This window comes from Emys orbicularis, chromosome 3, assembly GCF_028017835.1.
Source record: "Emys orbicularis isolate rEmyOrb1 chromosome 3, rEmyOrb1.hap1, whole genome shotgun sequence".
Taxonomy (NCBI): domain Eukaryota; kingdom Metazoa; phylum Chordata; order Testudines; family Emydidae; genus Emys; species Emys orbicularis.
Genome location: NC_088685.1, coordinates 103,654,638 through 103,669,824, shown reverse-complemented (window position 1 = coordinate 103,669,824; position 15,187 = coordinate 103,654,638). Strand labels below are relative to the sequence as shown.

Sequence of the window (15,187 nt, the reverse complement as noted above, 5' to 3'; positions counted from 1 at the left end):
AAGCAAACCTCCACTCAACACCCATCCACCCATATGTTCCCCCAATACAGACCCCAAAGCAGCTCCGTTAATTCCACCTGGTAAAACAAATCCAGCAATTCTGTCCCACCACACAATCCAACCCAACCCAACCCATCCATCTATTCCCTTCCTCTCAGCACACATACATAGGCCCCAGATCTCTCAGCTGCTTCCTCTGCTCCTCTTCTCAGCTCACAATCCTGCTGATTCTGTGACTTTTCTCATCCACACACACTCACATACCCGTTTTTGCATGTATACTCATACCTAGCCATGCATAGGGCTGTCCAGAAAACAATTATTTCATTTTGTGACAACGTATGAGGTTTTAAAATTTGTTTTTATTGTGGCTTGTACCCTGGCCTCATTCAGTGCACAGGATGGACAGTGGTCGATGAAGGAGCAGCTATTCCATAATTTGTGTTTTCCTCATTGTTCAATGTGTGGCCCCAGGCCTTATTACTGCACACTATTCAAACCTTGCTCTGCAAACAGAACTGTGAATTTCTTCATGGGCTTATCTGTGGTGCTCATCACTATAGTATCCGAGTGCTTTCCAAACATTAATTAATTAATTTATCTTCACAATGCCCCTGTGAGGTAAGGGAACATTATTATCTCCATTATCAAACACTTTAATTTGAAAGCACAGCTATGCTGACTTCAGTTGCAATTGCAAGTTGTCAACCTCAGGGACTCAAATTGGACACCATAAAATAAAAACCAAACAGTGTCCATGTGTGAATAGTTTGATGTAAGTGACTTGCCAAGCATCACATGGAAACTCTGTGGCACGTGCAAGGAGAGAATCCAGTTCTCCAGGGCAGATTCAACTTCCTTAACCAAGAGACCATCCTTTCTCTTCCTGCTGCCCTCTGCCACATTTGCTATACACCATCCAACTTCTGTAGCAAATGAAGCAGGGTTCCTACAAGCAACACTATGCAGGCTTGATTCATCCCCATAACATAGTCCATCCTGTGCACTGGATGAGGCAGGGGTCCTGTGGAAAAAATATGCTCCTGTAATTAATATCATAGTGCATATACAGAAGAGGGACCAGTTAAGTTTTCACAGGCAACATTAAATCTGGCATGTCCTAACTTTTGAGTGCTCCACATTCAAGATATATAGATGCATACATATTTATGCATATCAATCTATAACATGCATAATGAGCCAAATTCCACTCTCAGATTCTATGGTGATAATGAGAGAGAAAAAGGGACACTTCAGAAATGAGTGGTGAAATCCTGGCCTCATTAATTAAATGTGAGTTTTTCTGAGGCCAAGATTTCACCTAAGATTTTGATTTAGTTGCTGTTGACCAGGAGCCAGATTTTCAAAGAGATTTCAGTTCAGCCTCAAATTTTGCATTGAATATAATTTCTAAACACTTGCATGTGCACTTTTAAAACTCTCTCAATTGCATATTCAGGTGAGAGATTCTCTCTCTCTGGAGACTGGAGCATGCAAGTCATAGAAACCACATAAAACACATTTAGCCCCAGAAGCACATCTACTAGTTAAAAAATTCTGCTTCAAACAAAATCCTTTGGTAACAGAGAGAACACTAGCATGTGCTGGGAAAGCAGTTTTCTCTTGATGTTTTCCTAACCACAGGCCAGCTGCTCCCCTCCAAGGTTCAGTGCACAGAGTAGCGAAAAACAAAAAATCTGCACAGAAAAGGCCTAAAACTCAAAGAAGGGCAACTAAGACTATGCTGCTCCCTTGTCTCTGAGCCTACGGAAGGCCTTTTTTTTTTTTATGAACACCACATGGTTGGGGCTCTGTCAATATGAGAGGATGTGTCATCTTGAGGGAATGAGGCACAGCTAGCAAGCAGCTGCACATGGCAGCAAAGAATTCAAGGGTGAAGAGGTTAATGATGTGACATTATTGAAGTCTGCAATTATATGATATGTCTGCTACACTGAAGACTGATCTTTCTTTTAAAAAATACACTGAAAACATTTGAGTGGGCTTTTTAAACTGATAGATGTGTAAACAAGACTATGCCATCGTAAGATGAATTTTGCCGTTTAATGGTAATTTAAAAAAAAAAACAGTAGTTAAAGCTAGAGTGGCTGGTTTGTTTAGATTTTTAGATTTCTTTTAGATTTTTCCCCCCAATTTTTTCATGAGAAAAAATAGTAAAGACTAAAATGTGGGGAGAGAGGAAGAGGAAGTGCTTTTGATATAAACATTAAGTGAAATCAATTCTTGCTGTTCTGAAATCAGTAAAGTTACAGTAAAGATGAATTTGCTCATTATCTTTTAAGTATTCTATTTGTTTTTTCTAGGTGTCTAGGCAGAAGCAGTAAATTTATACTATTGTTAAAGAAGGATCTGCTTTAAGTTCCTGAGCCTCAGCTGTTTACTAGTAAGGTTCACCTGCTGGAAAAAGACTTAGGCCTGGTCTACACTAACCCCCCAATTCGAACTAAGGTACGCAACTTCAGCTACGTGAATAACGTAGCTGAAGTCGACGTACCTTAGTTCGAACTTCGCGCGGTCCAGACGCGGCAGGCAGGCTCCCCCATCGACTCCGCGTACTCCTCGCGCCGAGCAGGATTACCGGAGTCGACGGCGAGCACTTCTGGGTTCGATTTATTGCGTCCAGACAAGACGCGATAAATCAAACCCAGAAGTTAGATTGCCTGCCGCCAAACCAGCGCGTAAGTATAGACAAGCCCTTAGATGACTTTTTACCCAGAGAATTATCCAATCTCATCTACAGTAAATCCTTTAACAAACAATTGTTGTAGTTTCAATATTTTACATAAAGATATGTTTTGGATTTAATACCAGAGATCATTTTATAATGAATTACAGCAAGTTGTTTTTATTTTGTATTTTCAACAGGATTATTTTACAGATGCAAACAGAGCATTGAAGAGAGATTCTCAACAGGATTACCATCTTGAGTATGCCATGGAAAATAGTACACACACAATATTGGCTTTTAGCAGAGAGCTACACACTTGTGACACAAATGATAAGAGTATAACGGTAAGGTGTTCTGCTTTTATATAGACAGATACATATAGATCAAGTACATAAAAATGTACCATGATGTTGAAGCCAGTTATCAAAAACTCCTCAGATTAAAAAAAGAAAAAGAACTACAGAAATTCAACTACCAAATGTGTTTATCCAGCTATATGCACAAACTTTCCAAAAATTCCATTTTAGGGCTTAGATTAATCATGTAAAATTTCAATATTTGGATGTATTTTAGTAGGCATGGCCAGTTAAAGTCAAATTCCAACTTCTTTCCCTCCCATTCTGTTTCTCAGACCTTTCTCAAATTTCTTTCATACTGAGTCTTACATGCTTGACCTCAGTACAAAAAACTGAGTTTCTGGAAAATTTGTGCATATAGCAGGAAAAACATACTTTATATTTTAATTTCTGTATTTTCTCTTTTTTTAAACAGAGCAGTTTTTTAAAATATGTTTACTGTCCATGTTAAGTTCTTTTATTTACTGCTTAGTGGCTGCGATAGACTATTTATTTCTTTTTATGCACTTTTAAAATATGTACTCACTGACAATAGCATTAAAGATGACTGAACAAGCAGAAAGACTTGCATCAAGTCATTCATTTTGGTATGTTAATCTTCAAACTTTAGAAAGTTCGCTATGATAGGAAATTTTTTTTTTAATCAGTGTTGTAGAGTTTAAGGCCAGAAGGGACCATGGGATCATCTAGTCTGACCTTATATATCATAGACCACTAAACACCACCCAATCATCCCCACACTGAGCCCAACAGAATTAGAACAAAGTATTACAGCCTTCAGGACACTAAATTATTGTGTGCCACAAGCAGATAACAGAAGGGACCGAGATGCATTGTCTGGGTATACTGAAAGAAGGACAGGAGACACTTAATATGGATTTTAATCAGGCTGCAACTTTATTATATAGATGTCTGGGACTACCTGGAAGATAAAGTGTACAGTGCAGGCAAATCCATGTTTATTAAAATCATTACCTGGGACTTCCACCAGCCCCCCTTCATTTTCCATCCAGGGCCCCCGAACCAACCCATGGCTTGGACCTTACCATCCACCCCTAATAGGAGGGTTAAGGTGGCTATGAGAAGGGGGGGAGGGGTTTGGCTCCCTGCCGTACCAATCATAGGAGTCCTCCAACCATCCTCCCCTGTTCTGTTCCTTTGTCCAGCACCTCCTTTTAAGTCCTTTACCAGGCCATTTATCTGGTCATTGGATGCTTTCCCTATGGAGTACCTGCACTGGACGTCTGCCCCACACTTACAAAATAAATTGCAACATATAGCCTACCCCCTTTTCTTCTTACCAGAAAAGGTCATCCCTGACACCCGCTGTGGGGAAGGCGAAAAAACCTGACTCCACCAAAGCCAATCTGGTGGTGCGGGGAAAAATTCCTTCACAGCCCCACTTAAAAAGGAGTGACTAGCACAATTCCCACAGCAGGTCCTAACCCACCTGATATTTGCCTCCACTGGGGGGGTGGGATGGGGAGGGTGGCTGGGTGCTGCCTTGCCTGCTGCGTGGAACAAAGGGGCTTCCCACACCCAGGGCTTGCACCTTTATGGCCTTCAGACCTTACATTCCTGGGGGGTGAGTCAGCTCCGCAAAGCTGACCACCATTCACATTTTGCAGCAGTTTCTGACCTCACTCCCCCTCCCCATCCCAGGCCATAGAGCACAGCTGCCCTTCTTCGGCAATAGAGTGACCAGACAGCAAGTGTGAAAAATCGGGATGGGGGTGGGAGGTAATAGGAGCCTATATAAGAAAAAGACCCAAAAATCGGGACTGTCCCTATAAAATCAGGACACTTGGTCACCCTATTCGACAAGCCCAGCCAACGTTTGCCCCGCTTTAAGTGTGGTGCAGTCATTCTCATTCTAGCAGCTGATCATAGGAGAAGCACTGGTAACCCCTCTAAAAAAAGACTTGCCTTATTTGCTATTTAAGGATCTATTCTGCTTCCTATGGCTGTGCATAAAACTGACTAACATTCGTGGGAAAGACACACATACCTTGATGACACACAGTTCTCAGTGGCAGAATAAACCTCCAGCTGAGACCAGCTGAGCCCTGCAAAGAGATCTCTGTAAAACATGGTTGGAGGATAATCATTGTAGAAAGATGAGGGTGGATTATAAAAACAGGGAAAGAGTGGCTCCAGCGGAGCAATGACAAGTCACTACAGCTCTGGATCTGCCTTGGGAATGTTGTGAACTAAACTGTGAGGAAGGACTTCTTCCTATACCTAATCAGAAAAGATTTTGTTTTCAAGGAGAGCACAGTAAGGGTGATATGGGCCTATCACCACAAAGACATGGGAGAAGCAGGTCAAAATTATCATGGATCAAATCGCGGCTCAAAGAGTCTACGTTTACTGAACCCTGAGAAAAAGAATGTTATATCTGCCTCTTTGGCATACTTTGACTTGACAAACCAAGACGTAAGTTACTTTGGGCTTTGTTTTTATTTGGAGATAGGGTAGAGGTGGGGGCAAGAGGTGGGGATTGAAGAAACATGAAAAAAGTTTGACTTTTATATTAGTGTTTTCTTTCCCTTTTTATTAAGACAGGTGCCTATACCAGACAAAGACACAACATATTGGTGCCAAATGTTTAAGATACCTATACATCATGAAAAGCATCATGTGATAAAGGTATGTGACTCAGTCTGAAGAGTCCAATTTATACCCTCATGTTTAGAGATGTCCAGAGGACAGCAATTCTGTTTCACAGCAACTTTCAAGGTTTTCAAATTTGTTTTTGTTCTGCATGGGGACAAAAAACAAACAAAGAAGATCTTTCAAATGTTTTTGTGAAACAAGGAGGGGGAGAGGGATAGCTCCATGGTTTGAGCATTGGCCTGCTAAACCCAGGGTTATGAGTTCAATCCTTGAGGGGGCCATTTAGGGATCTGGGGCAAAAATCCATCTGGGGAATGGTCATGCTTTGAGCAGGGGGTTGGACTAGATGACCTTATGAGGCCCCTTCCAACTCTGATATTCCATGATTCGTGGGGTGTGTGTATGAGAAAATGGGTAAAGAAAACAAAAAACCACAGGCTTTTTTACAAAGCTCAGAGCAAATTCAAACTGGTTTCAAAACTGCAACCAGTTAGCATTATTCCTTATATTACATATATTTTTAGCCTCTGTAACTTCTGGTTCAGGATGGACCCAGAAGCACAAAAACACTGTGAGAAAGATGGTGCTTACACTCTTCCTCACAAAAGAGCCCATTCTCACAATAATTCTGTCCCACTTTAGCAGACCAAAGTGAAGTAGATAGTTCAAATAAATATCCATACATTTGGGTACTTATCTGAATCAACACACATTTTTAGATTCAATCCTTATTAATTTCAGGTGTGTAATATATAATCAAAATTATTGTACCAGTGTGAATAGATGTTAAAAGAACAAAATAAGAATTATTTGAGATAAATTTTAGTCTTGGGGAAACAAAATTAGATGGTGCTAGTTAAAAGGAGCATGATCCTGCAGTTAGCAGTCCTTGACTTGAGTGGTACTATACAATTATTATGTATGAATAAGGGTTGCAGGATCAGGCACAAGATTTTAATTTTTCCTAAAACCCATTGATGTTTCAAGTAAAAACATGAAGATGTTACTACTATTGTTGGGCTTCTCTGTTATGTTCATGCATCTCCAATAACTTTGATGAGATTGCAAGAGTCTAAAAACAAAAGGTACGTCTACACTGCAAAAAACACCCCCAGCAGAGAATCTCGAGCCCAAGTCAGTTGACTCAGGCTCTGGGGCTTGCGCTTCAGGGCTAAAAATAACAGTGTAGACATTCCTGCTTTGGCTGGAGCCCAGGCTCTGAAACCCAGCGACAGGGGTGGATCTCAGAGTGTAGGCTCCATCCCAAGGCAGAATGTCTACACTTCCATTTTTAGCTTGGTAACGCAATCCCAAGTAAGTTGACCTGGGTTCAGAGACTTGCTGCTGTTGGGTTCTTTTACAGTGTAGACATACGCTAAGAGAGCTTGACCCATTATCTCTAATGGGTATATGAGACATGGTTATTCTGTGGTACCATGGGTTTAATCAATTTTCCAGTGTTGTATTACTGATAAATTGTTAGGTCCAAATGATGCCCCAGTTACTTACATGTAAACCCCATTGAAGTCAGTGGTAACCAGTCATACAAGGGTATATGTAAAACAGAATTTGACCTACAATATTAATGTGTGAAAACTCTTTGCTATCTGTTTTCAAAAGATATAGGCTCAGAATATTAAGCACCTATGCATGTCTTTCAATGCTGATCTTAATAGCAACTGTACACATGTATGCTTCCCTGAAAAGACTCTGTGTAACTTGCCATAAGATGCTTTGCATGACAGCTACTATAGGTGTACCATATGAATGTAATATGTGGCCAGATGAAGCTGGAGAACTTAAGCTGAAATTTACTTATTGATTTTTTTTTCCCCACAGAAGTGTGGTATTTCATATTCTTTACTTATGCTGTGATTTATAATGAATATTAGAATCTTATAAACTTTGAAAGTCTCCTGTTTGATATTTTATTATAAATAGCTGAGAATTTTAATATTATTTTCAATGCTTTCTTCCCCAAGTCAGAAAAACAATGTTGTAATTTAAATGGTGTAGTACTCACTGACAGCTAAACTGATTACAGAGAGAAGGAGAGAAAAGGAATTGTGAAAACCCTGTTTTAGCATTTCTTTCTAAAGGGTAGAACTTGAATTTTCAGATATGTCACACAGCTATATAGCTGACTTATGCAGGCTTGTTGTGGATTTATACAGATGTATTCTTGCAAACACATTGTACATTTCCAAATGCTTATTGATTACACAATGGAATGGGATTATGGATCTCCAAAAAGGACATGGGCCATGCAAACAAAGATAGAAATGGACAAAGGACAAGCCAAATGCATTATCTGCTTTCAACAAACTGATTGGGCTATTTGGATACATAAGTAGATGTTGTTTCATGGTTTCTTCTGTTGTATACATTCAACACAAATGAGGCATCCCACTTTTAGAGAGAGAAAAAGCAGTGATTTAGACAAAATGGCCAAAATTTGTCCCTGGTATAATTCTAATGCATCCATAAGGATACAGCTGCACTGAATTTGGCCCATTTCTACTCTTGTGTAGGCCTTGATGCAGCAAAACATTTAAGCCATGTGCATAACTTTAAATACATAAGCAGTCTCATCAACTTCAGTAGGACTAAACAATTAGTTATGCACAAATGCTTAAGAACTGTAGTGGTTTAAGCCCTTAAGCTGGTCCAACTCCAAATGAAGTAGAATTTGGTTCATATAGCACACCTTTTCTCTCTCTTTTTCATTTCTTTTTGTTAATTATTATTATCCTCTGACTAATTTATTTTCAGATATATTAATTTTCATTGTAAAGTACAATATTTTCTCTAGACGAGACCTTAGGGAAATAGAGAGAAAAGTAAAGCTAGACAGTGAAGAAGGAGGTGAAGAAACGGAAGTGATGATTTTTGTAAAAAAAACTGTGAAACCTGGGGTGTGATTCTAGTCACCCACAGTAGGAGACCTCAGCCCCCTGTTCCCACACATAGAGCTGTCCAACTCTGCTGGTGGGGAGCAGGCTCCACCTTTCTAAAAGATGCAGTGTTCATTCTCCCTGCATTAGGTGCTGTTTTGGAGACTTGCGTGTTAAGGAAGTTAGGGCCCAATCCTACAAACCTTTACTCATCCAAGTAGTCCATTGAAGCCAGTGGGACTGTTTGCCTGGGTAAGGTTTTGCAGGATTGGCCCATTATTCCTACCACAAGGTAGGGTAATGATATGACATATGTTAGTAAACTAACAGTTCTTTCTATTCGTTCAGGATTTCACACACAATGTATTATAATCAGGGTAAAATGCCACCTGCACTATTTTCATTATCTGGTACCAGGCCATATGTAGGAAAAAACCCCATAACATTCACTTTGTTTTCTGTGGGCCAGATCCTCAGCTGGTGTAAATCAGCATTTCTCCACTGCCTCTTTATCCTAGAACAAGATGCACCAGGTGACAGGTAAATTACGTGAGAGACAAGGTTGGTGAGGTAAATATCTTTTATTGGACCATCTTCTGTTGGTGAGAAAGACAAGCTTTCGAGCTACACAGAACATTTCTTCGGGTCTGGGAAAGGTACTCCGAGTGTCACAGCTAAATGCAAGGTGGAACAGATTTAGCATAAGTAGCTAGCACATATCTTAAGGGACCATTCAAGGTAGAGTGACCTGTTAACACCTCTGCAGTCATAGGAAAAAAAGAGGGAGTTAGTGGGTTACGGATTGTTGTAATAAGCCATAAATCCAGTTTCAGTCCTTGATTTTTAGCGTCTAGCAGAGTTATGAATTTAAGCTCCCAGGAATTGACCTGGCTACAACTGCACTGCATACAACAGGTAAATTATGTAGCAGATAAGACTACTTCTGTATTCAACCCATAGCTACAATGAGGACAGGAGCAAGTAACTATGCCTTACACCATATCCACTAACAGAGAACAGAGCATAAGTACAATAATGGGACACTGAATCAGGGTTATGATTTCTCATTTTAATTTTCCTTTGTGTTATATTTCTTGAAACTTTAAGTTCCTTGGAATAGGGACAGTGTCTGCCTATATATTTGTGCAGGCTCTACTAAACCCTCCTGTTTGAGGGCTGTAGGAGCTACTGCAATACAAATAATTTATTATTATTATATTATCACTTTATCTGTCATAAATACAAAGTATACTTTCAACAACATAGAGAAGAAACTATTTGAACCAGAGTCAGTACCAGGCACTGAACTGTTTTTGTATACAGCTTCAAACAGTAGAACAGTATCTCCTCCTCTTGTTTCACTAAACTTCTAAGGGTTTGTTCAGCCTTCCTCTACACCCTCTTAATCCCATTATGAACGTTCTGTCTGCAGAACTAAACATCAGTGCGAGTGTGCGACAGGCCAATTTTAAAAATAGCAATAGGTAGAACTGAAAAAGGTGACATGTTGGGGATAGAGTATGTCAGGCATCATCTAATCCACACGCTGGACCTGCAAGATGGCTGTACAGTAGCTCTGAAACCCCAAGATGAAACTGGCTTTGTATATCGGAGCAGGGTACATCACCTCCTGCGTGCAAAAACCTCCCACAGCTAGATGTGCACTTGCCTGTCTTGCTGCTTGCAGCTCCAGGATGTAGCCTATGCTTGGGGCTTGCTACCATGCAGTACGTTTTTATTTTTCCTATACATAGAAATTAGCCCTGAGTTTTTTCAAATGTAGGGGCTCAGGCTCTGTGTTGTATTTGTTACTCAAGACTTCCTAAAATATAAGTTTAAGTCTATTGATTATTCAGATTCTTGCCCTGCTCTATACAATTATTAACTAGCCATTCTTGAAAATGAAAGTTTGTCTCACTTCTTTTTCTAAACGTGCTTTTATTGAAATAAGTATACAAAGTGTATCATATGCATAAGACAAAGTCCTCTGCACCACATAAGCTTCTCACAGGGAATGACTGGAGGGTCTGCTGACAGGGTAGTCACACGGGGGTGCCTATGCACTCCTAACCCCCATGAAAAGGTCTCTGCATCGATCTTGCATAAGCCACATTGAGCATGGATTTTGTGTGAATGGATAATTGGTATAGAGGGGCCACTGGTGCTATGCCAACCCTTAGGTTGGGATAGGAGCTATGTCAGTAAGAGAGAGAGAGCAGCTCCACACCGCCAATTGCTCTGTACGCCACCTGCCTGCAGCCTGAATACTCAGGTTTTCTGCAGGTAATGAAAGGGTTAGTTTAGGTGATGTCATTTTATCTGGTCAAGGATTATGTTTTAAAAAAAATATTTTTATTATTTCTCATTCTATGTAAGAGTTCTCCCCTGGAGGCACATTGAAACTTCTGAAATCCATTTAAGTACCATCATGTACTCTGATTTCCATTGCTTTTCTACATCGTGTGACAACACATCTCTTTTGTCACGTCAGGTCTCAGCATTTCTCCAAGTGATGTTCAGGAGGCCTGGGGTAAAACAGGCTGACACTGGAGGTTTAATACTTCACATCCGTTTATTTACAATATTTACAGGGTTGGCCCCAAAGCATCTTTAAACAAAAACAAAAAAATTAAATTTCCTAACACCAGCTGGAGTACTGCCCCTTTTTATGTCACTACCAATTGCCAGCCACCCTCTCTAACCCTCTCTGGGTCCAGCTATGTTGAGAACCAAGGCCTCCTCCCCAAACAAAAATAAAAAAAAGATTTCCGCTTATAGGGAAAAACAGCTCTTCGCCTAGGAGAAATCTTTCCCCCTCACTGCACGCAACCCTTCTGCAGCTTGTTTTTCAGCCATCCTCTCTTATCCCTCTCACTGGAAGAACTTTTTAAAGGTCACTGGCTGGCCTTCATTAAACACAGGTGTCGACAATTAACTTCAGGGTAACCTCTTTCAGTTCATAGGAAAAAGTGCTTTAATCATTTTAAGACTAATACACCTACCTTCAACCACCCTTCCAGAACTGCCAGGTCTGACTTGTCACAATATATAAAAATGGCACCAGATCGCTTTCACTATTAATGCTTCGCATATCTATTAATTTCTTTTGTCTTATTTTTCAATTTATCTGGTGACCTTATTCCTTCATTTTTTCTGAGCTTGCACCATACAGATGTTTGCCATACAGATGTCATGAAAATGACAGTTTCAAATTCATTAGAAACACTTCCACAGAAACTATATTTTTGAAGCTTGTTTTAGTCCTTTTATCTCTTTCTGTTCATGATTCTTCAGTAACATTTTTTTTTACTGTTTTTAGCTTAGGCCTCAGTGCTTTCTTTCTCCCTAAGACTTATTTTAATTGGATTACTTACTAATTTAACTGCATCAGCCAAAATTATATTATTAATTACTTTGGCCCTGTGCTTCTTAAGTATAAATGCTGACCTCAGATCTCCCAAATGTAGCACTGTATTTCTCACTGCAATTACAAACTTAAATACAGTATTACCTGCTTTATTCACATGTTCTCCCACCACACCTGACACACCTCTGTTTCCCTTTACATACTTGAGTGGTGTGTACACACTTCTGAGAATTTATAACGTCTGTTGATGAAAGAATGTATGTTTTAGAAGCCAGGAACTCCATAATCGCTTTGCTTGAAGGTTTTTCAGCACTAACTGTAACACGACCATACTAGTTTCAACACCCAATCAATTTTTCCTTCTTATTTTCTTAACCTCCTTAAAGTATCTTTTTTTTTAATTTGTGGAACGAATCTTGCAACCCCTAGTAATAATCATCTCTAAATGAATAGTAGTAATAGGCAGAAAAAAGTTGTCTGAGACTGAATATTGGTATTAAGGATATCTTCCATGGTTTGCAGTGTTGTAGTCACGTTGGTACCTGGATATTAGGGAGACAAGGTGGGTGAGGTAATATTTTATTGGACCAACTTCAGTTGGTAAAAGAGACAAGCTTACAAAGTTGGTCCAATAAAAGATATTACCTCACCCACCTTGTCTCTCTAGTATTAAGAATAGTCAAAGCAGATTGTATAAAATAAGAACAAACCTACCCAGAATTTGGAACCTTCACCCAGAACTTTGAACCAGCCTTGCTGAAGATACAAAGAAATCAGCCATTGTGTCTGGGACCAGAAGCAGAATAGCCAAAATACTGGAAGAAAGGCTTAACTATTTCCATGACCAAATGGAACCAGAAAGTACTACAAATCCCATCAGAGAGCCTGTTTTTATGAGATTTTCAGCACAATTTTGCAGACTCTGCAGAGGTTCAGAGAGTATGGATGATGTTTGGATACATACTCAAACCATCCCTTTCATGTATCTCCATTCATTGTGCACTATCACTCATGAGAATGGAGCAAACATGTTGACCAATGATGGAATGGGAGAATGTACAATGTTTAGGGTTTATATGGGTGGACACATAAGACACAATCAAAAATACATCTCGTTGGTCAAATATCAAGTACTGTATATATTGATAAATATATACTTGATATTTGTATAGTATAAATATCTGAGTGTCTCAGGTACAATAAAACAAATAGATAGCATATTGACACAAATAAACTTTTTTCATCATTATTAATATGTTGGGTGACAGAGAAGGTAGTGATAAAGTATTTTTAACTCTAATTTCTTAGGGAAGTAAATCACTTTGAGTCCCGTTGATTTATCCTACATCAAAAGAAAAAAAAACTGTTTTTAAAAAAAAAGTCTGATTTGAGGAGGTTTGAAAATTTTTGCATAGGCAATTATTTTTGCTTTTAATCATCAAAAGATGAGTGAGAGAATAATCAAATCAGGCCATATATTTCACCAGGAAAAGCCTAGTTATCGAACATTGAAAAATGTTGAAGTACACTTGTGCATAACATATTTTTCCACTTGTGCGTAACCATTTTTCCAATACTGGTCTTGCAACAAGAAGGGAGTGCCTTTTAAACCAAGATTTATCTGCATTGGAGCAGGCTAGCAGCTGCTGGTTAAACTTCATTTTCAGATTCATAGTAATCTCTTATTAGAAAGCAGAGTCCCTCAAAAATCTTGTTGCCAAGGGAGACTCGGCTTTTGGACATGGGAATGCTTTAGTAATACCAAAGACTCTAGTGTGAAAAACACAAAGGGACTCCAGTTTAAGAGACTGATTGATTAAAAGCCAGAGAGGCGGCTTGTAGCCTTTGGTACCTAAATGGGGGCACTGATTTTTATGTTGAATGATACCAGACAGTAACTTCTTGTTGTTCTCGGGCCCGAACGTTTACGTTTGGCATAACTCTGGCAAATTGCATCAGACAGTCTGAAACAAAAAAAGTTCTGTATTTTACATGTACATTGCATGTGCAGAACAATTTCAACCCTATAAAATTAGATTGTCTGCAATGTGTTCATCATGTGCCACAAAGCTTGCAAGCTATCTGGCCTTTGATCTGGTGGGCTCTCGCTTCATTGCAAGCCTGAACAGGCACATTAGATTATGCAATGTCAAAAATCACTCCACTGAACTGGCAGGAGTGTGTCGGGTTGGGTCACAGAAACCCCTTTGGGACTGCTACCTGATGTGCTGGAACTACCTCTGAGCCCGTTTTCCCTGCCAGCTTGGGACTTCAGTACCTTGCCTGGTTTGAGCCAGACACACTTGCCTGCTGCAAACACAGATCCAAGTCTGAACCACTTCCCCCACAAGCTGCAGGCTTAACTGAAAACAGCTTAAGAAGCTAAATGCAGGTAAATCTCACCCTCAGAGATGTTCCAATAAGCTTCTTTGACAGACTAGCCTCCTTCTAGTCTGGGTCCAGCAATCACTCACACCCCTGTAGTTACTGTCCTTTATTCCAGTTTCTTTCAGGCATCTCTTTGGGGTGGAGAGGCTATCTCTTGAGCTAGTTGAAGACAAAATGGAGGGGTTTTTCCAGGGGCATATATAGTCTCTCTCTTGTGGGTGGAAACCCCTCTCTTCCCATGTGTAGAATCCAGCTACAAAATGGAGTTTTGGAGTCACATGGGCAAGTCAGATGTCTATGCATGACTCAGTTTTCTACAGGACGTTCCCAGGAAAGTTCAGATGTGGATTGGCATCTATCAAGGTCCATTGTTAGTTTAAGTGTTTCTTGATCGGGCACTTACTGAGAATAGTTTTTTCTCAAGAAGCTGACCGAATGCTTCACTGAGGCTACTTAAAATCAAACAAGTACATAGCCAATATTCATAACTTCGAATACAAAAATGATACATGCATACAAATAGGATGAATGCTCAATAGATCATAACCTTTGCAGAGATGTGTTATATGGCATATCTAGCATAAAACATATTCCAGTTTTGTCATTGTGACGGGTCAAATCACAGAATCCCCCTTGGGAGCTGCCACCTGATGTTTCAAGACTACCTCTACCCCTGCCTTCCTTGCCAGCTCGGGGCCCCAGCACCCTGTCTTGCTGAGCCAGACATGTCCGTCTGCTCCAACAAAGACCCAGGGTCTGAATTACTTGCCCCAAAGCTGCAGGTTTACCTGAAAGCAGCTAACAGAAGTGTTCCTGTCTTTAACACTCAGATGCCCAACTCCCAAAGGGGTCTAAACCCAAATAAATCCGTTTTACC

The 15,187-nt window shown here is 39.9% G+C and overlaps 1 protein-coding gene across 1 annotated transcript in view; it reads left to right on the top strand.

Annotated features, from left to right (window-relative positions):
• Positions 1-15,187, top strand: part of MOXD1 (monooxygenase DBH like 1) — a 96,585-nt gene that overhangs the window by 26,032 nt on the left and 55,366 nt on the right. The window contains exons 2-4 of the mRNA XM_065401999.1: positions 2,887-3,033; positions 5,314-5,481; positions 5,611-5,694. Of these exons, the coding sequence (XP_065258071.1) occupies positions 2,887-3,033; positions 5,314-5,481; positions 5,611-5,694 (399 nt within the window). The remainder of the gene's footprint in view (positions 1-2,886; positions 3,034-5,313; positions 5,482-5,610; positions 5,695-15,187) is intronic.